At 36.2% G+C, this 24,389-nt stretch overlaps 1 protein-coding gene across 1 annotated transcript in view; it reads right to left on the reverse strand.

The window, feature by feature from the left end:
* The window catches only part of LOC144194522 (uncharacterized), a 72,921-nt gene that overhangs the window by 42,730 nt on the left and 5,802 nt on the right, over nt 1-24,389 (reverse strand). Inside the window, exon 2 of the mRNA XM_077713643.1 lies at nt 15,938-16,127. Within this exon, the coding sequence (XP_077569769.1) occupies nt 15,938-16,127 (190 nt within the window). The remainder of the gene's footprint in view (nt 1-15,937; nt 16,128-24,389) is intronic.

Consider the following 24,389-nt stretch of genomic DNA (forward strand, 5'->3'; position numbering starts at 1 on the left):
TTTTACAGCCCCTCTATCTTTTTTTAAATGACATAATATTTCTAAATACATTCCTTTTTACTTAACTTTGTACTTTATACTTTTTACTTTAATGATGAGTGATGCATATGTTACTACTTGAGTCCTTTTTTCCTGTTTGTTTCATATGTACTGTTAACGGATGCACTTTTTTATATGTATCTTATCTTGTGCTGACCCCGCCCATCTGTCACATTTTTAAAGTCAATATGGCCCCCGGGCCTATAAGTTTGCCCATCCCTGTACTAGAGAAATGGTAAAATTCAACGATTTTAAGACAATTTTAAGACTAGGGCTTATACGCAGAGGCGGCTTATATACAAAAAAAAATGGTATTTCATAACCCCGCTCTTGTGTTTGACATAAGATAAAATATGAAGTCTTTTCATGAGTAAAACCATCACTGTAATCACGCTGAAAATAGAACGGAAGACCTTGACGATAAATATTTCCCATCATATCTTTATCAGCAAAGACACGATGATGTCCAAAACGACTAAATGCCTTCTAGAAGGCTGAAAATCGCCATTGTTCCGATTTATGCAAATGAATTTAATGGATTATTATCCCGCCATGATGAACACTGCCTTTAGTCCGATAACGCCCTGCTGCGAAACGCGGGTTGAGAAGGTTTCCCGCCATGTGGCGCTGACAAATGGCAGACGTTACCCCCGAAACGGCGGGGCGGCGATAAAAGAGCGAGCCCTTCCACGCCGAGCGCCGTTCAACGCATTTACCGCTTCATAAATGAGCCGTCTTTATTTGCAAGCTATTAGACGTACCGTCCGACATGATTTAGACCAAATTCCCGCTTCGTAATGAGATCGTCATACCGAGGCTCGCTTTGTTGAAATACGGTCACGGCACCCTCGCACAACGGGAGTTTATCCCCTGCCGGAAATCGGAATTTCAGCCCCCGTTGGAGATACTTTTTTCCGGCTTCTAATTTTGCGTAAAAGTGTCCCATAACATGAGATTTTGCTTCTTTAATGGCCGACGGGGTAAAAACGTGGGGTGTAAGATATTTTTTTTAATTTAAATGTGGCAGTTTTATCTTGCGGCTAGAATGAAGGCTAGTTGTAACTAGATTTTATGGAGTTTAATGAAAAAAATAGTGCAAAAAAAGTAATGGGCCGATCTGTAGCTGTTCTAACTTGAAGTGGTGACTAAGTTTTGACGGCGTATACGCTTGAAAATACGGTAGACAACGCATTTTCTTGCGTTTTGGCGTCCTATCTTTGTCAACTTGCAGTTTTAAGCATGTCAAGTCTAATTTATGCGCGTATAAGCCCTACCCTTGATTCAGTCATCATTTTTCAGCAACAAATACAGCGTATATGCGTAAAAATACGGTAGAAAACATTGTTATGGCGTCATGGCGTCCTATCTTTGTTACCTTGCAGTTTTGTGCATGTCAAGTCCAATTTATGCGCGTATAAGCCGTACCCTTGATTCAGTCATTAATTTTTAAGCAACAAATACGGCGTATATGCGTAAAAATACGATAGACAACGCATTTTCTTGCGTTATGGCGTCCTATCTTTGTCACCTTGCAGTTTTGTGCATGTCAAGTCCAATTTATGCGCATATAAGCCGCACCCTTGATTCAGTCTTTAATTTTTAAGCAACAAATACGGCGTCTATCCGTAAAAACACGATAGACAAAGCATTGTCTTGTGTTATGGCGTTCCATCTTTGTCAACTTGCATTTCCGTGCATGTCAAGTCCAATTTATGCGCATATAAGCCGCACCCTTGATTCAGTCTTTATTTTTTAAGCAACAAATACAGCGTATATGCGTAAAAATACGGTAGAAAACACATTGTTATGGCGTTCCAGTTGTCAACTTGCACTTTTGTGCATGTCAAGTCCAATTTATGCGCATATAAGCCCTACCCTTGATTCAGTCATTGTATTTTTTAGCAACAAATACGGCGTATATGCCTAAAAATACAGTTGACAATGCATGGTCTTCCATTATGGCGTCCTGTCTTTGTCAACTTGCAGTTTTGTGGATGTCAAGTCCAATTTATGCGCATATAAGCCGCACCCTTGATCCAGGCGTTTTTTTAGCAAGAAATACAGCGTTTTTGCGCAAAAATATGGCATTCCAGCCGTGATTTTCGGTAATCTATGGAAGAAAATATACTCTAGATGCAAGTCTTCTCAGTGAGCATTTTAGGTGATAATGAATAGAAGACAAAGTTACGAGTTGAAATTTTTATGAGGACCGGAAATGTTTTTTAATGGCCATACTTTATAATGTTTCACAATTTATTGGCCTCTATCTCCCTAGTAGGACGAGTTAGAATTTGATTGAAAATTGGGCAAGTTATTTTCTAAGAGTACAGAGCTTCCCAACTAAGATTTATAAGCCTTGCGGGTCACTAGGATATCCTTTTCTACAAAGTTGTTAACTCAACAGCATTCAAAAGTCTGTCCTCCCAGTTCAATCAAATAGATTTTACTACATTATTGCTCATTAGATTTTTTACCTTAGCAGCTGAGCCAAGTGGTTAAGATCATTGTACACCACGGTAGGGGTTCTCAGTTCAATCCCCGGGCATTAACCCACTGAACAATGAGAGCGTTGAACCATCTAGGTAACACAAAATAGCGTCCTACCGGAGTATGTACCTCGGAAATTATGTGTTTGCCGTCTTCCCTACTGCGAGGAGTTCAAAAAAACACAAAAACAAGGAATAATAGTGTCCGTTTACTTGGATGTGATGAGAATAAAGATGGCTTCTCTTCATCGGTATTGTCAATAGATCCGCCCATCCCACAGTGGTTCAATTACAAGGAAATTTCAGGTTACAATGTTTGGAATTTACTCCTCCCTCATCCGTCACAGAGTCTCCTAGAGTCTAGGGCAGGGGTGGGCAAACTACGCCCCGCGGGCAGTATGTGGCCCGTTAGGGTTTTTAATCCGGCCCGCCGACGTTGTCCTATTTTATTTAATTTATTTTATTTATTATTATTTTATTTTTTTACCCCAAGATGGCGCCGTCACGCGGAAGCTTTTGGAAGTAGTTCTGTCCATGCTTATTTGTTTTTGGTGTTTTACAGCCCCTCTATCCTTTTTTAAATGACATTTTAATATTTCTTAATACATTCCTTTTTAATGTACTTTGTACATTATACTTTTTAATTTACTTTGTACTTTATACTTTTTACTTTACTTTGTACTTTATACTTTTTACTTGACTTTGTACTTTATACTTTTTACTTTACTTTGTACTTTATACTTTTTACTTGACTTTGTACTTTATACTTTTTACTTTACTTTGTATTTAATATGTTTACTTTACTTTTTACTTTACTTTGTACTTTATACTTTTTACTTTACTTTGTACTTTATACTTTTTACTTTACTTTGTACTTTATACTTTTTACTTTACTTTGTACTTTATACTTTTTTACTTTACTTTGTACTTTATACTTTTTTACTTTACTTTGTACTTTGTACTTTTTACTTTACTTTGTACTTTGTACTTTGTACATTATACTTTTTACTTTACTTTGTACTTTATACTTTATACTTGTTACTTTACTTTGTACTGTTTACTTTACTTTGTACTTTATACTTTTTACTTTACTTTGTAGTTTATACATTTTACTTTACTTTGTACTTAATACTTTTTACTTTACATTGTACTTTATACTTTTTACTTTACTTTGTACTTTATACGGGCCCAAAAGGGTCCAGGGTGTCAAACTCGGGTTGGTTCGCGGGCCGCATTAAAGTCAGCTCGATTTCATGTGGGCCGGACCATTTTCGATAAAATATTTAGATATTTTTTCATGGATTAAAAGAACTGAATTAAAAGCTCTGAATATTCAGTTTTTTATAGATCTAAAACAATGTTTATTTTAGTTTTTGTAAACATATTTTTAGATTTTGCCAAATGTTTTTGAATTCAAGACCCTAAGTCAGCTGGGATAAGCTCCGACACCCCATCCATGACCCTAGTGAGGATAAAGTGGTTGAAAAAATGAAGATAAACGTCAACAATGACATCCAACGAATGCAGAAATCCGAGAAGGACCAAAATTTGGGGCGGAGCTACAATACTCCCTCTATTTACCTTCACACACTTCCTGTAATTACGACAAGTGTCAATCACCCAGGTGTAAACACAGGCATATTTATGAAGTACAAGCCCCAAGGATTGGTCGTTCCGGGGGCGCCCGATAACTGCACTTTAATGGGTTGATAACATCCAGATTGTGTGTCGGCCAAGCTTCACGCGCTATAGAAGCCACCGCCTCCGGGGGCAGCGTAAATCATCCATCATCCTGAATGGGTAAGGGCGACCAGTTGGAGATTTACGTTTTCCTGAGGGGGAGGGGGGGTTGTCAAGCACAGGTGATTGATAAGGGGGGGTTACCAGGGGCAATCGGGCCACTGAACAGGGAGTGTGTTGGCATAGAAAAACTAGCTACCGTCAGCCCTGTTTTCTCTATAGCACCACTATAGTAAATATCATCACATTTTAGATCAGATTACCGTATTTTCATAACTATAAGGCGCACTTAAAAGTCTTAAATTTTCTCCAAAATAGACAGTGCGCCTTATATATGGAAAAAACAGACAACGAAAAACCACCACTGTCGGATATTAAAAAAACACAAACGCCTGAACTGAAACAATAATGTGAAATATGCAGATGCCATCTTAGTTTACAACATCTTCCTTCATATAGCTCCTCCCCCCACTGCAAGATTTTATACCAAAAAAGAACCCAAAACATCAACAATGGCTGGCTCTTGAGGTGACTGTGTAGTGAGTGAGTGCTTCATACCTGGAAGTCAATAGCAATTACCCTATTTTCACCACTATAAGGCGCACTTAAGTCTTAAATGTTCTCCAAAATAGACAGTGCGCTTTATGATCCAGTCCGCCTTATATATGGAAAAAATGTCATCCATTGAGGGTGCGCCTTATAATGCGGTGCGCCTTATAGTCGTGAAAAAGCGGTAAATTAAACTTTACTTTAGAAATTTTCCAAGATTCCGAGTATAGTAGAAGTACTATTGTGTTTTCTTGCATATTAGTCGCATCCACGTATATAACGCACCCTTAAAATGGTTGAATTTGACAATTTCTCGTATAAGCCGCCCTCTTTTATTCACAATTATCATCTCCATCTTTTCAAGTTTTTATTCTCCCACCCACCGCAATTGAATTATGGTATTTTCTTGCATATTAGCCGTATCCGTGCATAAGCCACACCCTTAAAATGGCCTTAAAGTCGTTGAATTTTACATTTTCTCGCGTATAAGTCGCACCCTGATTGACAATTTTCAACTCCATATTCATGGTTTGAATAGGGAGTACAAATGTTTTACTTTGAAGGGAAAATCTTGAGAAAAATCTGCAAAAAGGAAGTCATGTGAGCAGTACAACCAGGAAATGTGTCCATAGTGGTCTAGTTTGTCATCTTTAGGTAAAATGGCGGCATCCTGTGCGAGCAATGGCAAGTTTTTTCATGTTTTATGCAAGATACGATTATTTTTTTTCTTGAATTTCATTCATAGACGTCAAAATAAAGTTTGTTTAGCATTTAATCTATTTATATTTTCTCTATTTTGAAATAAATGACCATATCGGCCGCATTATCTTAAATTATGGCATTTTGTCTTTGTCACTTTGCAGTTTCGTGCATGTCAAGTCTAATTTATGCGCATATAAGCCGCACCCTTGATTCAGTCATCATATTTTTTTCCGGCAAATACGGCTTATATGCGAGAAAATACGGTAATTCAACTCCTGTTATTGAGTTGAAGCAAGTATGAAATGTACTCGCCAGGAAAGTTGCGTGAAATCTTTCCCCTTTTATGGCATTTTGGCACATTGGGAAATAAAACTTAACTGCATACGTTAACTAGAAAATGCGATTGCAGGGGAAATGGAGTGAGGAGGTTTTGGAGGAATAAATCAGCAAATTGAAAAAAAAATGATATTCTGGCCACCATTGAAGCTTCTATTTTTGGAAGAAATGTACTGTATTTTCACGACTATAAGGCGCACTTAAAAGTCTTAAATTTTCTCCAAAATAGACAGTGCGCCTTATAATCCAGTACGCCTTATATATGGAAAAAACAGAAAACCAAAAATGAAAAACCAGCACTGTCGGATATTAAAAAAAAAACACAAACGCCTGAACTGAAACAACACTGGTAAATTTGCAGATGCCATCTTAGTTTACAACATCTTCCATCATATAGCTCCTCCTCCACTGCAAGATTTTATACAAAAAAATCCAAAATGGCCGGCTCTAGAGGTGACTGTAAAGTAGTGAGTGCTTCATACCTGGAAGTCAATAGCAATTACCGTATTTTCACCACTATAAGGCGCACTTAAAAGTATTACATTTTCTCCAAAATAGACAGTGCGCCTTATAATACAGTGTGCCTTATATATGGAAAAAATGTCATTCATTGAGGGTGCGTCTTATAATGCGGTGCGCCTTATAGTCGTAAAAATACGGTACCCAGATATTCAAGCTGTCAGCGTCATACAGCGACATCTACAGAATCGTGATTGTAGTCCATAAAAAAGACGGATTGGACACTATATGTCCACTTTGGGTAAAATTTGAGACTTTAAAGTGAGCCCTATGTGAGTAAATGTGTATATGACATTTTTTGGTTGTCATAGGACTACAATGTTAAATTTTGGACTACAAGAGGCTAGCGTCCACTTATGATGACATCAGTTGGGTCTTGGGTGGTTAATAAGGGGTGATATTGGCCAAGGGTTGATAGGAATGGGATATAAACACACTTTGTTCGAAAGTTGGTTAGAAAAATTGCAATAACCATGACATAAAAATTATATCGTCAGGTTATACAGTGGTAAATCGAGATAGGAGTTCCGGGACTGAGCTTGTCTGTCGATTTACTCGACTCAAATGAACTCAAATGAAGGTTTCCCATAGAAATGAACTAAAAACTAAATAATTGGTTCCAACCCTCTGAAAAAACAACGAAAATAGAATATTGGATTGGAAAAACTGTTTTATTTGTTCTAATTGGCCATCTATTAACAAAGTATCAAATAACTAGTGGTTTAAATAGTACTAAACGGTGTCTAATAGTACTAAAATGTGTCTAATAGTACTAAAATGTGTCTAATAGTACTAAAATTAGACGGATTGAGACTTTTTGCACGGCAACGTGCTCGAAACATAACATAAACAAATTTAAATGAACTTGGATTACGATGCAGAAACACTCAAAAATAAATTTAATCTAACCTTACACTAAACTTAATTATGATTTTGTTTGACATTTTGATAAGATTTTTCTCCCGGGTTGGCTCTATTAGCCCCGCCTCCACCCTGACTTACAGACGCAAACTATCCAGGGTTGTTTGCTTTTGTCTTCCCTTCAAAATACTCTGAAAATGATGCACACAAATGTCCTCACAATAGGATAACGCACAACCACTTGCCAACGAGAAGTAGTATATACTCCTCTCGTATTAGCGAACAAGCTCCGCCATTTGCACTGACTATCGGAAGAAAAACACTGAAAAAATGCTTCAAATTTGACTCTTATCTCAAATTGCTTGTATATTGGGGCACTCTTATGTCAAGATATCACTGTAGTCATTATTGTAGTCCGTACTGGTGATGATGATGATAAAAGATGGACGAGAAAAGGGCCAATGTGTGTCGAAATGTAGCTTTTGCTAAAAGAAAAGATCACGCGATAGATGAGAAAAAAGTGGGTGGCGAGCGCTAGAGTAGGCGGAGGAAGAGAAAAACGCCACGCGGGATGCTGACTCCAACTCGGAGTTGAGTCACGTCTACCGGATTTGAGAGAAACCCAAACGGGTGGCGAGAGCAAGCGTGCGATGCTAAACGCATTTTCATTATGATGCGGTGTCAGTGGTCAGCGCGCCAGGCTTCCTGTTGCCTGGTTACGGCGCGCCGGCGGCGCTGGCGGCGTTTGAATGTGTCATCTTTCCCGTCGGCGGGTGTCTGCACGACGCCGCCATCGCCGCGTCTGCCGCTGAGAATGAGACTCGCCGAGTGTTTGCGGGCCGCTGGTGCGAGCAACAGGCTGCCTCTGGAGATGGAGTGGAGATTCTTAATGGTTTTTTAGATATTTTATATGTATGTAGTGCATGCAAATATCAATTTTAAACCAAAAAAAGTCTGCAAGGGATTAAAGGGGAAAGTAGGAAATACACACTAAACTGAGTAGAGTGGTACTTCAATATAAGAGTGCTCCGACATATGAGCGTTTTATGAAAAAAGATGCCTGATTTTAAATCAGGCATTTTTTTGTATTTTTTTAACACGTATGCTCATACAGTTAAAAAAATACTAAGAATGACCATACGGTACTCAGACGTTTGGTCGCCCGGACGTTTGGTCGCCCGGACGTTTGGTCGCCCGGACGTTTGGTCGCCCCGGACGTTTGGTCGCCCCGGACGTTTGGTCGCCCGGACGTTTGGTCGCTCGGACGTATGGTCGCCCGGACGTTTGGTCGCCCGGACGTTTGGTCGCCCGGACTTTTGGGCAGTACTTACTCTCTATCACCATTTGACTGGCGACGAAAAGGCCGCGGACCAATGGGGACCAAACGTCCGGCGACCAAACGTCCGGCGACCAAACGTCCGGGCGACCAAACGTCCGGGCGACCAAACGTCCGGGCGACCAAACGTCCGGGCGACCAAACGTCCGGGCGACCAAACGTCCGGGCGACCAAACGTCCGGGCGACCAAACGTCCGGGCGACCAAACGTCAGGGCGAACAAACGTCCGGGCGACCAAACGTCCAGGTGACCAAACGTCCAGGCGACCAAACATCCGGCCAGGGACTATACGGGTAAAAAAATACAAAAAAGGCCTGTTTCCAGTTAACAAAAAAAATCGGAGTGGCATGTCTTTCATGAAAAGCAGACCAAAAAAGATGCCTGATTGAAAATCAGCTTTTGTAGTTGCATAAAACTATTTTTTTAATACAAAAAAATGCCTGTTTCCAGTTAACAAAAAAATAATCGGATTGGCATGTCTTTCATAAAAAGCAGACCAAAAAGATGCCTGATTGAAAATCATACGTATGCTTATATGGGTAAAAAAAAAAAATCAAAAAAATCCCTGTTTCCAGTTGACAAAAAAAAAATCGGCTTATCATGTCTTTCATAAAAAGCAAACCAAAAAGACACCTGCTTTTCAATCAGGCATCTTTTTGGTCTCCTCATAAAAGCCATTCCAATCCAATTTATTTTTTTTAACTGGAAACAGGCATTTTTTTGTATTTTTTTTTTAGCTTCGAGGACATAAAAGCATCCGTAAAATTCCTCTGGAACACCTTGATATTTAATAATCATATCCATATTTGATATCAGCGTATCAATATTGTATCAAAGTAAATAATATCGACATTTTGTCTCACTTTCCACAACACGGTTTGCTGTTTTTTGATGTAAAATTGTCATAGCAGGCTTATTCAAAGCGAGTTTTTTTTGTCCTTGCTCCGTGCCGCTTTGCCCCCACGGCGTCGATGCGGCGCCTCCGAGCTAATGTTTCCTCTGGTCGGTGGGCGAGGCCGCACCGACGCCACAGACATAAAAAAAAATGGCATCTCCTGAATACCAAATGAGAGCAAGACGGAAGAATAGCGGCAGGAAATTGAACAATAAAAATCCATCCGTGCAGGCTGCAAAAAAATCAAAATCATTCACGTTCAGGTTTCATTTTGGAGGATTTTTTATTTTATATCAGCCAATTATGTCCGTGCCGACGAATCTAATGAATTTAGTTCGTTTGTAGATGTTTTTGACCTAAAAAATGGTTTAAATCCTCTTTTTGAGAGTCTTAGTTAATCAGAAAAAGCCTTGAATTGGACTTTTTGTGCTCTTATTGGTTCAGAAAATAGGATTACTGCCAACCTTCCTATGCAAAATGGGTTAGATGGTTATCCACAGCAGATTATAAAAGCCTTTAAAAAATTGTTGACATTTTCTGCTAAAAAGTAGAAAAAAATAATTCAATCATTCTTTTTTTGAACCATGTTATCCGCACTAAAGTCGCAGGGGGTGCTGTAGCCTAGCCAGGATGACTTAACAATCCTAACTACCTGTCAATTCAAACTAAATAGTTCACAAATACCAGTAAATAAACCACACACACAAAAAATCAAAAATATCTGTCAATTTACACAAAATAGTTCACAAATAAACCAAAAGAAAATTAAAAATGCCTGTAAATTGTCATCGACGATTTTTTGCACTATAATTTTGATAAAATATATATATATTATTATTAATTCATTTTCCATACCGCTTATACTCAAGAGGGTCGCGGGGGTGTTGGAGCCTATACCAGCCATCTGCAGGAAGTAGGCGGGGACACCCTGAATTGGAAGTGGGAGGGGCAATTTTGGTTGGCAGCCAATCGGAAGGCAGTGGGAGGAGCAATTTTGGTTGTTAGTCAATTGGAAGGAAGTGGGAGGGGCAATTTTAGTTGCCAGCCAATCAGAAAGCTGTGGGAGGGGCTAATTAGGGTGTTCAACTATAGTACCCAGAGAAAAGCCATATAAGAAAATAGCAATTTACAAGCTGAAAGACTTTATTGATTATCATTAAAAAAATGTGATACGTTTTTTAAAAAGTGAAATATTTTTAACTATTTTAATTCATCTTTTATTGTTTTAACGTTTTGTGCCGTTTTAAAAACAAGGTTAGCGACAAGAAGGCAAGCAATTGGTCAAAAACTCGGGTTAAAACTTTGTTCACAAATCCTGCATAATTCCTTAAGCTAACATATTCATGCAAATGTGTTTTAAATCGCAGCCGAAAGGTGCCCCCCCCCTTTACGAGACAATTTTTTTTGAAAACAAACAAGGATTGAAAAACCTGGAGGTGACATTTAGTGGAGGAACAACAACAACGATGACGACTGTCTGGGAAGATAATCACGCTTGGGTAGAATTGACAAATTGCATTTGAACGTCTCGCAGAAATACAGAAAATAATAGACGGCGTAACTCAATAAGCAAAGACCAGTCATTGACGGTCATTCCTTGGAGCAATTCCGCTTCTATTTTTATAGTCACAAAGACTTTAGTTCATAAAAAAGACAATTCTGAGCAGGTCATTCAAGACTAGCCTCACCAAAAAACATTTTTTATACATTTTTTGATCATTTTAAATTGTATACGCCGTATAACAACTTTTGTAAAAGATTTTTTAAGCATTTTTTGGTAAAACCAATCTGGTTTTCCCCATTTCGGTTCTAATCCGGATCGTCTCGCTAACTGTTAGCAACCAAAAACGTCATTGATTGCTAATATCATGCTTTAAGAATGATATACTCCTTACAATATAAATATACTGTGTCAGCAGGCAATGTCAAGCTGTTAATGACATACAGCGAAATCTAAACAATCTTGAATTTAGTGCATATACAAGGCGCACCGAATGATTGGGCGCAGCGTCCACTTTAGGGAAAATTTTAGACTTTTAATTGCACCCTATGTCAATAAATATGTCTTGCATAGTGTTTGAATGGTTTATTATCACTTAATAAGGGGAATTGTAATTATTAATAAGGGCAGCAATTGGCCGAATTGGACAGGTATAAAACACACCTCCAAACAAGAACATGTCTGGAAAAATTTCTAAATAAACGCATAAAACTTCAAGATACTATGCTAAGCTTCAAGCTAATTAGTTTACGCATGGAGCAAAAAACGGTGAAAAACTCCACACAGGAAGGTCCAAATCTGGGGGTTTAAACCCTCGATTTAAAAACTGTAAGGCCGATGCACTAACCACGGAGTACACCGTGCCAATTACATCATCAGAAAACCGTTATTTTGCCTGACCAGAACACAAAACACACCTCATAACAAGAACCTGTGTCTGAAAATTTACAAAAAAGAAATTTCAAACTCCACAAAAGAAGGTCCAAATCTGGAATTGAACCCTCGATCTAAAAACTGCGAGGCCGATGCGCTATCCACTGACCCCACTGTACCAACGGCATCACCAAAAAAACATTATTTTGCCTGACAAGAATACAAAACACACCTCCAAACAAGACCCCTAATCTGAAAAAATTCAAAATAAAAGCATAAAACTCCAAAATACAATGCTAAATGTCAAGCTATTTAGTTAACGCGTGGAGCAAAAATGGAAACAAACTCTGGGAAGAAATTTCAAACTCCACAAATGAAGGTCCAAATCTGGGATTGAACCCTCGATCTTAGAACTGCGAGGCCAACGTGCTATCCACTGACCAGGTCCATAGCATCACCAGAAAACCATTATTGACGAGAATACATAACACACCTCTAAACAAGACCCCTTATCTGAAAAATTTCAAAATAAAAGCATAAAACTCCAAAATCCTATCCTAAACGTGTAGGTGTTTCCAATGTTAACAAAAACAGTGACAAACTCTGGAAAGAAAATTCAAACTCCACACAGGAAGCTCCAAATCAGGGATTGAACCCTCGATCTTAGAACTGCGAGTCCAACGCGCTGTCCACTAACACCACCGTGCCAATAGCATCACCAGAAAAGCCTGACAAGAACATAAAACCTCCAAAAACAAGACCCCTAATCTGAAAAATTCCAAAATAAAAGCCCAAGCCTCCAGAAATCAAGCTAATTAGTTTGCACGGGTGTTTCCAATGTTATCGTCAAGGTGACGTAAATCAAAAATGATGACAAACGGCTTAAATGAAGGGCGTTAAAGACCTTGACAGTTTGCATATTGAGCTGTTTGACTTCCTGACGACGTTGTTTTTCCAATCGGGCGGCCTCATAACAAATATGTCCGAAACGTGTGCGATAAAAGGACGCTTGTCCACTAAATCCGCCTTGTTTGGCTGCAGAAATTGACTGTAATAAAAACAGTAATTACTAGCTAGCAATGTCACACGGGAGAACGGCTACCACCGATATTGAACCGGGAAATTATCGCTCTTTTGCTTAATAAGTAGAGAACAAAAAAATATGCGGCAGCTGAAAATCATCTCGGTGGTGACAATGATTGGCAAATGAGTATTTATGATGGTAAAATGTTTGTATTTTGTTTTGTAGTATTTATGTGATTGCAACAACAGAAATATTGCGTTTTTTGCTCAAAAATTAAAGAAAAAATATTTGCTTTATAATTTTTTGAACAAAAAATATTTACTATTGTTTTCTACTTTCTTAAATAAAGCATGTAAGTAAATAAATAATAATAATACATTTATACAGAAGTTTATATGGAAATACATTGAATTTAGAAAAATGCTGGGTTTTTAAAAAAATATATATATATTTTCAAAAATTAGAACATGAAAATAAATACAATACAATCTATATATAAAAATTAGCCTTTTTTCCTTCTACTTAAAACAAAAGTATTATTTGAAAAATTAGATAGATGATGTTTTAAAAATGAAATACTATCATTTAAAAAAAAACAAAAATGTAATGTAAGTGAAAAATAAATATATATAAATATACAAATAAAAAGGTTTTTTACTTTAGTTCTTGCAAAAAATGCTAAATAAATGCAACAAAAGCAAAATAAATGCAACAAAAGCAAAATAAATGCAAAGAAAAGCAAAATCAATGCAAAAAATGCTAAATCAATGCAAAAAAAGCAAAATCAATGCAAAAAAAGCAAAATCAATGCAAAATCAATGCAAAAAATGCAAAATCAATGCAAAAAATGCAAAATAAATGCAAAAAATGCTATATAAACGCTAAATTAGCTAAAAAAATGCAAAATAAATGCAAAAAATGCAAAATAAATTCAAAAAATGCAAAATAAATGCAAGAAATGCTAAATAAAAATGGAAGATAAATCTGAAAAAAACATACTAAAAAGTTTTTTTTAAGTATATCTGGACAATTTTGAGACGGTGGACCAAATTCAGCTGGGTTGGGCTCCAGCACCCCCTGGTCCAAAAAATGACTTTAACTGGACATCCAGTAACATCAACGACACCCAAAGAGTTAAACACAAAAGCACCATCATCTCTACCATCTCCACCATCTTAAATCCACCCCCAAAAAAACAATACTTCTGAGAAAGCCTCCCTCTTAATGCCCCAAAAATCCGATTTCCACCATAATTGCTTTTAGCCTTTAGCCATAAATGCATGTTTACGGGCCACTGCCATCTTGTCCTACTAAGACCACACACAAAAAATGACAATTATTACATCCTTGACTCAATTTAGCGGCGGCTATCGGATGCTTTTTCGGGACGCCGTGGACATAAAACGCGGCTCGCTGTGTTATCGGATGTCATCGTGACCTAAACCAGATGCGAGTTATATTCCCTCAAATCCGCCCTTATTTCCCCTCCCTTGCCCGAGGGCTTGAAATTTCCGAGTTTTTATCTGGCGGGTGAGGTCATGGTGGGATACCCGAATCCCTCGACCAATGGTCCAAGCCTATTGGCCGGTTTGGCCGGTATAATTATGACGGATGGAGTCATTTTCCAGAGGAGCCTTTGGGCAAGACGCTTTCGGAGTCTCTGGGCTTTAATGACTTTTTAATAGAGCTCACTACTCGCAAAAAAACGCCGCCACGTAGCGCGCGCACCACCGACAAATCACCACGGGTAAAGTGGGTAATGGCGCGGGAGGTTATGTGTGGTCCAGACTTTTTAGAAGCCCCCCATGTAGGAGCAACGATTGGGTCTCTTTTTTGGTTAGCCTCCTTGTCAACCTTCACGGTTGGAAGTGACATTTAAATGGAAGCTTTGCTACTCTTAGAATTGAATATGAATATGAATATATTTGAATAAAAAGGGAAAAAAAATATCCATACACCCAGACTAAAACCCAAGTGAGTATCCTTTACATTAGCACAGGCTAACATATGGGTGTGATTTATTTAATAAAGGGACATTATAAATTAATGACCATATGCATATTTGTGTTATTGGACCTATATATTTAAATGTGTAAGATAATAGCCAAAGGCTAATTTGATTAGCATATTAGCTAACGTTAGCGTCTGGATTGCATATTTTTACGGTTGAGTTGGAGTCACCCTGCTTTTGAGGAATGTCTCATTTTCTGAACTGCTTTATACTGGGGGGTGCCAGAGCCTATCCCAGTTGACTTCATGCCAGAGGTGAGGGACACCATGACCATGCTCACACTAATACTTTATAGTGTCCAATCAGGCGACTAAGCATGTTTTTGGAAGGTGGGAGGAAACCAGAGTACCCAGAGAAAACCCACGCAGGCCTGGGAAGAACATGCAAACTCCACACAGGTGGACTAACAAGGATTTGAACCCAGTTCCCCGACTATGAGGCAACCACTCAACCACTGGGCCATCGAGAAAATGTGAAAGAAATTATATAAAAAGTATTTTTTCTGTTTATGTATTGTTTGTGTGATGAATTGCCCCATTTTTACTTGTCGTGGTATGTCAAAGTGGTGGCCCGGGGGCCAAATCTGGCCCGCCACATCATTTTGTGCGGCCCGGGAAAGTAAATCATGATTGCGACTTTCTGCTTTAGAATCAAATTAAAATGAAGAGTATAGATTTATATTAAATTTCCTGATTTCCCCCCTTTTTAAATCAATTATTGTCATTTTTTAATCCATTTTTGTGTTTTAGTTCAAAAATCATTTTGTAAAATCTAAAAAAATATTTAAAAAACTAAATATCATCATTATTTTAGAACTATAAAAAACTGAATATTCAGGGCTTTTAATCCAGTTCTTTTAATCCATTTATAATAATAAAAAATCTAAATATTATATCTAAAAATGGTCCAACCCATATAAAATCGATTTAACGTTAACGCAACCCGTGATTCAACCCGAGTCTGACACCCTTGCTCTAATTACTTTACACTTCAACAACTCTCAATGAGATAACTAATACTTCTGAGTCTAAATGGTCAAAAAGAAGAAAAGTAAAGAGGAGAAACCTTATCACTGCTGCTTGACTGGCGATGTTATCCCAAAAGACTTTGCAGTTATCAACAAATGAAGTCATGGAGTCGGGTTTCTTTCTGGGTATCCATCCCATGGTCTCGAGAGGAGAGGAAAGTGGGGACCCTTCCATTACGAGATGGCATCTCCCCCACATGGGTGAGTCCACCTTCACCCCTGACGTCGCTGGAAGAAGACGATAAGAAATGTCAATCCAGTATTTGGTTACAGTTCCAATATGTCAACTGGATGCTTTTCAAGAGGCTAGAAAAACAAATGTATTGTTACTATGGATATATTTCAACTTTTTCACAATAGAGGTAATGTTTTAAATTCTGTTACATGTATAACACAATTCTTAATCTCCACTAATATTACTACAGCTCCATGTAGTAGATTTATAACACAAGCCCCTACTACTACTGCTTCATCTAGTGGATCTATAACACAACTCAGTGCTACTACTATGTACAGCTCCACTCATGCATGTATAACACAACCCCCTAGTACTAATACCACTATTAAACCTGCTACCAAAACTACTACTACTGCTAATAAAAATACTACCACTAATGCTGAAAAAAATACTACCCCTACTACCAAAAAATACTACTGCTAAAAAAGCATACTACCACTACTGAACAACAAAAAACTACTACCACTACTGCAACAACAAAAAAAACTACTACAACAAAAAACTACTACCACTACTGCAACAACAAAAAACTACTACGACTACTGCAACAACAAAAAATAACTACTACTACTACTGCAACAAAAAAATAACTACTACCACTACTGCAACAACAACAAAAACTACTACAACAAAAAACTACTACCACTACTGCAACAACAAAAACTACTACCACTACTGCAACAACAACAAAAAAACTACTACAACAAAAAACTACTACCACTACTGCAACAAAAAAAACTACTACCACCACTGCAACAACAAAAAAAACTACTACCACTACTGCAACAACAAAAAAAAACTACTACCACTACTGCAACAACAAAAACTACTACCACTACTGCAACAACAAAAAAACTACTACCACTACTGCAAAAACAACAAAAAACTACTACAACAAAAAAACTACTACCACCACTGCAACAACAAAAAAACTACTACCACCACTGCAACAACAAAAAAACTACTACCACAAAAAAACTACTACCACCACTGCAACAACAAAAAAACTACTACCACCACTGCAACAACAAAAAAACTACTACCACCACTGCAACAACAAAAAAACTACTACCACCACTGCAACAACAACAAAAACTACTACCACCACTGCAACAACAACAAAAACTACTACCACTACTGCAACAACAACAAAAACTACTACCACCACTGCTACAACAACAAAAACTACTACCACTACTGCAACAACAACAAAACTATTACCACTACCGCAAAAAACTACTACCAGTACTGCAAAAAAAATACTGCCACTAATAATAACAAACTACTGCTACTACTACTTAAAAAACTACTACTATAAAAACTACCACTATAAAAACTTCTGCTATTAAAACTCCTACCATTACTACAATTGCTACCTGGAGAACAATACGGCCCAAAAAAATCCTCTAAAAAATTAAAATTAAAAAGTGTGCCTTTTCTAACATATTTGAATAAACCTCCGTACCGGTTTGCACTGGACTGAAATGAGCTAGAAAATGAGGTGTTGCCAAGGGGCTGCTGTAGTTTCATTTAACAAAGTCTGATATTTTAGAGTGTTTGTCAGGTGATCATCACAGTTCCCTCGGGCAAGCCGGCAGGTCTTTTCATTCCACCGTGTTGAGCACACGGCCGCAAAAAAAAAAAATCAAGGTATTTGCCTAGCGAAAGTGACAGCTCGTATATTGTCAACGGCGCGCCTCTAATTACGATCCGCCAAGCGTGAACAAGTCAGAGTGACAGGACCTCGATATCATTCGGCTTTTGCGGGTTCACACTCGCAACATAATCCAGCTGTCACCACCACCACCATATTACTGGACAGTCCATGTTGGATGACAATACAAACAAAAAAATCATATTAAATGACGTGACCAAACATTTTTATTGCTAATTAGATTCTGACCGGTGTCATTCTTTCAAATTCACTGGACTGCAGAGTTCATAAGATCTAGAACAAATAATATATTCAACAGATGATGATGACAAAACTATATGCCATTTTAGATAGAATATTTAAAAGAAAATTTAAATAAATGGATTAAAATAACTGGATTAAAAGACCTGAATATTCAGTTTTTTATAGATCTAAAACGATCTTTATTTGAGCTTTTTTATATATTTTTTTAGATTTTACAACATTTTTTTAACTAAAAACTGAAAAAAATGACTTAACAAATGACAATTATTGATTTAAAAGGGGTAAAATAAGGAAATTTAAAAAAAAACATCTATACTCTTCATTTGAATTTGATCCTAAAACAGAAATTATTGACTTTCTTGGGCCGCAAAAACTGATGCGCCGGGCCAGATTTGGCCCTGGGGCCGCCACTTTGACAACTGTGTTCTAAAATATGACCTAAATTTAATTAAATACAAGTACAAAGAACATTTTTATATTTGCAAGAAATAAAAAGACACTGCAGTAGAGTTTTAGAGAAGATAAGGGGAATTTAGTTTTTATATTTTATATATATATATATATATATATATATATATATATATATATATATATATATATATATATATATATATATATATATATATATATATATATATATATATATATATATATATATATATATATATATATATATATATATATATATATATATATATATATATATATATATATATATATATATATATATATATATATATATATATATATATATATATATATATATATATATATATATATATATATATATATATATATATATATATATATATATATATATATATATATATATATATATATATATATATATATATATATATATATATATATATATATATATATATATATATATATATATATATATATATATATATATATATATATATATATATATATATATATATATATATATATATATATATATATATATATATATATATATATATATATATATATATATATATATATATATATATATATATATATATATATATATATATATATATATATATATATATATATATATATATATTATATATTTTTTTTTTAATAACTGTATTACAAAAAACCTCTGGGGTCCAGGGTTCGATTCCAGGCCGGTCCACTTTGTGTGGCGTTTGTCTGTTCTCCCTTGGCTTGCGTGGGTTTTCTCCGGGTAATCCAATTTCCTCCCACATGTATGCTAGGTTAGCAAGCTAACAGTCTAAATTGCCCCTAGCTATGATTGGTTGTTCATCTCAGATTCCAGGTGGTAGCAGGGATAGGCTCCAGCACCCCCCAAGTCATTTGTCAGGATAAGCAGTTCATAAAATGGATGACAGATTAAAATAAAATGTCTCAAACCGAACAATGACTCATAACAGCTAAAAATAGCCATTAATTTCCGTGGGCAATAGCAAAATTACTATCTTACAATCTTACAATAAAATGGATAAAATACCTCTTGAATATCTTAAAAAAAGAACAAGAATAAGTCAAAAAAAGCACATGACCTTTACTAGCCCTCATTTAGCGTTCCCAATATACAAAAAAATAAGTACCAGACAAGAAATATCAGCCGGAATTGAACCCTCGATCCCCCAATTGCGAACCACACGGGTGTCCCACTCCTCAACCGAACCGGGTGTCTAACCAAATCAGCAAAATTCAATTTGAAGGCTTTCTTCTACCTAATCAAATGACTCCATTTAATCAATTAATAGATGACAAGCATCCGAGCAAAGGAAGATGGATGAAACAGCTAGCTAATTAACATACCGTATTTTCACGACTATAAGGCGCACTTAAAAGTCTTACATTTTCTCCTAAATAGACAGTGCGCCTTATAATCCAGTGCGCCTTATATATGGAAAAAAATTAAAATGTGCCATTCATTGAGGGTGCGCCTTATAATCCAGTGCGCCTTATATATGGAAAAAAATTAAAATGTGCCATTCATTGAGGGTGCGCCTTATAATCCAGTGCGCCTTATAGGTAATAATTTTTCATAAATGTCGCAAATTTTACAGACACCCCCAAAAAAACAACACATTTTTTTCTGAACCCCCAATTTTTAGAAGACTTATTCCTCAAAAACTAACATGGCGGTCCTCAACAAGAATCAAACCTACTTGATATATGCTACAAGATTTAGCATGCTATGTACGTTGTTTATTTCGCCGCTAATTGCGGGTAAAATCACAATAATGGATTCCCGTCAACCTGCAGAGAAGCCTTGAAAGAACTATTTGTTTTAACGTGGCGCCTGAAGCTATCACGAGGCACATTTAGACCCTCAGGTTTCACCGCCATAGCTTGGCCTCGGGCCATGTAGCCTTGCCCTGTAAGTCCGTCCGTCCATTGAGAGCAAGTATTTGCTATTGTGGCGATGCCTTCAATGGCTGCCATCGATTTGCTACCCACCCAAAAAATTACTCTTTGTTCGGCTTGTTTTCCAGATGTTATCGCCAGTATTGTGTTTTGGAAAGTTCACCATTTTGTTGTCATTTGGGGAAAAAATGGCTTCTTGATGATCTTATTTATTATGTGGATATAATATGACTGATTATCTTATTATTGTATAATTTTTTTTTCGATGATTTATTTTGTATCATGATTATTTATTGGTGATTTATTTTGTATTATTATATATTGATTATTAATTTTTTATATTTTTTGTTTATTGATGATTTATTTGTTTATAATTTTTATTTATTGATGATTTATTTTGTATATTTTTGTATTTATTGAGGATTTCTTTTGTATTATTATTTATTGATGATTTATTTTGCATTATGATTATTTATTGATGTTTTATTTTGCATTATGATTATTTATTGGTGATTTATTTTTTATGATTTTTATTTATTGATGATTTAATTTTTTATAATTTGTATTTATTGATGATTTATTTTGTATATTTTTATTTATTGAGGATTTATTTTGTATTATTATTTACTGATGATTTATTTTTATAATTTATATTTATTGAAGATTTATTTTGTATAATTTTTATTTATTGATGACTTATTTTGTATTATTATTTTTTTCGATGATTTATTTTGTATTATTATTATTTATTGATGATTTATTTTGCATTATGATTATTTATTGGTGATATATTTTGTATAATTATTATATATTGATGATTTATTTTTTATGATTTTTATTTATTGATGATCTAATTTTTTATATTTTTTATTTATTGATTTATTTTGTATATTTTTATTTATTGAGGATTTATTTTGTATTATTAATTTTTGATGATTTATTTTGTATTATTTTTTATTGATGATTTATTTTTATATTTAGTGAAGATTTATTTTGTATAATTTTTATTTATTGGAGACTTATTTTGTATTATTATTATTTTTTATGATTTATTTTGTATTATTATTATTATTTATTGATAATTTATTTTGTATAATTTGTATTTATTGGTGACTTATTTTGTATTATTATTATTTTTTTATGATTTATTTTGTATTATTATTATTTATTTATGATTTATTTTGTATATTTTTTATTTATTGGTGACTTATTATTATTTTTTTATGATTTATTTTGTATTTTTATTATTTATTGATGATTTATCTGTTGATATTTGTTTATTTGTTAGTTGTTATCTGTACACTTCCCTACTTACTTATCTTGTTGACTAGTTACTATGTCGTTAAATTCAATTCTCCAAACAAAATGACAATGGCAGCAATAAAAACTTCTCCTGGTACACACGCTAACTTCCTCCTTCCTTGTGCCCCTGTGATTGGCTGGCTGGGATAAGCGGCGTGAATGAATGAATTTGTCCTCTTTTCCTCCCACTTGATATTAATGCTGAGCATGTTGATCATGTTCATGCATTTTTGATGTGTGTTTATTAGCAGTGTGTTTCACATGGCTCGGGGCCAACGCTGCAGGGCTTTTTGGCCATAAATAATCATTTTTAACTCTCCCTTCAACCAACGCCAGTGTAGAAAAGGAGCGCCATTTGCATTTGGAAGACGAGAGACAGGCTTTAGAAGACAGTCAATCAAAACAATGAAATGACTAAACTTGACTACACCATTTGTATTTGGAAATTACGGTTGAAAGACAGTGTCATTCATTCATTCTTTCATTCTTTTCATTCTTTCATTCTGCGGGGGTGCTGGAGCAATTTGGTTGCTAGCCAATCGCAGATCACAAGGAGAAAAATTTGTAATTTGAGAAGGAAACCGGAGTACCCGGAGAAAACCCACACAGGACAGGGGAGAACATGCAGATTCCACATGGGTGGACGAAACCTGGATTTGAACCCAAAACCCCAGAGATATGGGCCAACGTGCTAACCACTAACTGCTCCCACTTATTTATTACTTGTTTATTGATTTTTTTGATCGATTATGTATTGTTTATTTGTTTGTTGCTGTCATTTATGAACTCCCCCATTTAGGACTTATTAGTACTTGTCATTATTTCTGCACTTTACGGTAAAACTTTAAATCTCATTACCATGACAACAAAACCAAATTCAATCCAATTCAATCCAATTCAATCCAATTCAATCCAATTCAATCCAATTCAATCCAATTCAATCCAATTCAATCCAATTCAATCCAATTCAATCCAATTCAATCCAATTCAATCCAATCCAATCCAATCCAATCCTATTCGATCTAATCCAATCCTATTCGATCCAATCCTATTCGATCCAATCCAATCCAATCCTATTCAATCCAATCCAATCCAATCCAATCCAATCCTATTCAATCCAATCCAATCCAATCCAATCCAATCCTATTCAATCTAATCCCATCCAATCCTATTCAATCCAATTCAATCCAATCCAATTCCAAATCCAATCCAAATCCTATTCAACCCAATCCTATTCAACCCAATCCTATTCAACCCAATCCTATTCAACCCAATCCTATTCAACCCAATCCTATTCAACCCAATCCTATTCAATCCAATCCTATTCAATCCAATCCTATTCAATCCAATCCAAATCAATCCAATCCAAATCAATCCAATCCAAATCAATCCAATCCAAATCAATCCAATCCAAATCAATCCAATCCATTCCAATTCAATCCAATTCAATCCAATTCATTCCAATTCAATCCAATCCAATCCAATTCAATCCAAATCAATCCAATCCAATCCCATCCAATCCCATCCAATCCCATCCAATCCAATCCAATCCAATCCAAATCAATCCAATCCAAATCAATCCAATCCAAATCAATCCAATCCAAATCAATCCAATCCAAATCAATCCAATCCAAATCAATCCAATCCAAATCAATCCAATCCATTCCAATCCATTCCAATCCATTCCAATCCATTCCAATCCATTCCAATCCATTCCGATTCAATCCAATTCATTCCAATTCAATCCAACCCAACCCAATCCAACCCAATCCAACCCAATCCAACCCAATCCAACCCAATCCAACCCAATCCAACCCAATCCAACCCAACCCAATCCAATCCAACCCAACCCAACCCAACCCAATTCAACATAAAGGTGACTCCACCCCATTTGCCCCGCCTCCTCCTCTCACAGGTAAACAATCCCTTTTTAGCCCGCCTCCTCCCCCCCCAAAGCAGCCGGTCAGCAAATTGCAGCAGCATCCCGTCTCGCGAGATAGCGCAATGCTGAGTTGCGGACTGGTCCGGTCGGCCGTAAAGAGGTTCAGGTGCAAACAAACATCCCATTTAGTGGCACGGCTCCTCCATTTAGGCGGCGATTACGGCCCTGGGGGTCCTGGCTCAGCACTGAATTATGAATTAAGTTGTCAGGAGAGCCTCCGCTTATGAGCTGAGGGGCTCATTGAAATTTAATTTGAAAAGGGATTCTGTTAAGAATGTATGCTCAGCAAGCTACCCGCGCTGGACTAAGTACAGACCAAGTGCGATTGGAAAGAAAAGAATGAGTGGTCGCCAGGCTCTTATTGAGTTATAGAGCGCTAGAAAAGAAGCTCTTTCTATTAGATGGGAGGGAGAACCTTAAGTGAACATCATCTCAAAGCCTGTTTGATACATAATTACACGTCTTGAAATCTATTTACCGTATTTTCACGACTATAAGGCGCACTTAAAAGTCTTAAATGTTCTCCATATATTAAAAAAACCACAAACGCCTGAACTGAAACAATACTGTTAAATATGCAGATGCCATCTTAGTTGACAACATCTTCCATCATATAGCTCCTCCCCCACTGCAAGATTTTATACCAAAAAATCCAAAATGGCTGGCTCTAGAGGTGACTGTAAAGTAGTGAGCGCTTCATACCTGGAAGTCAATAGCAATTACCATATTTTCACTAGTATA

This window comes from Stigmatopora nigra, chromosome 3, assembly GCF_051989575.1.
Source record: "Stigmatopora nigra isolate UIUO_SnigA chromosome 3, RoL_Snig_1.1, whole genome shotgun sequence".
Taxonomy (NCBI): Eukaryota; Metazoa; Chordata; class Actinopteri; order Syngnathiformes; family Syngnathidae; genus Stigmatopora; species Stigmatopora nigra.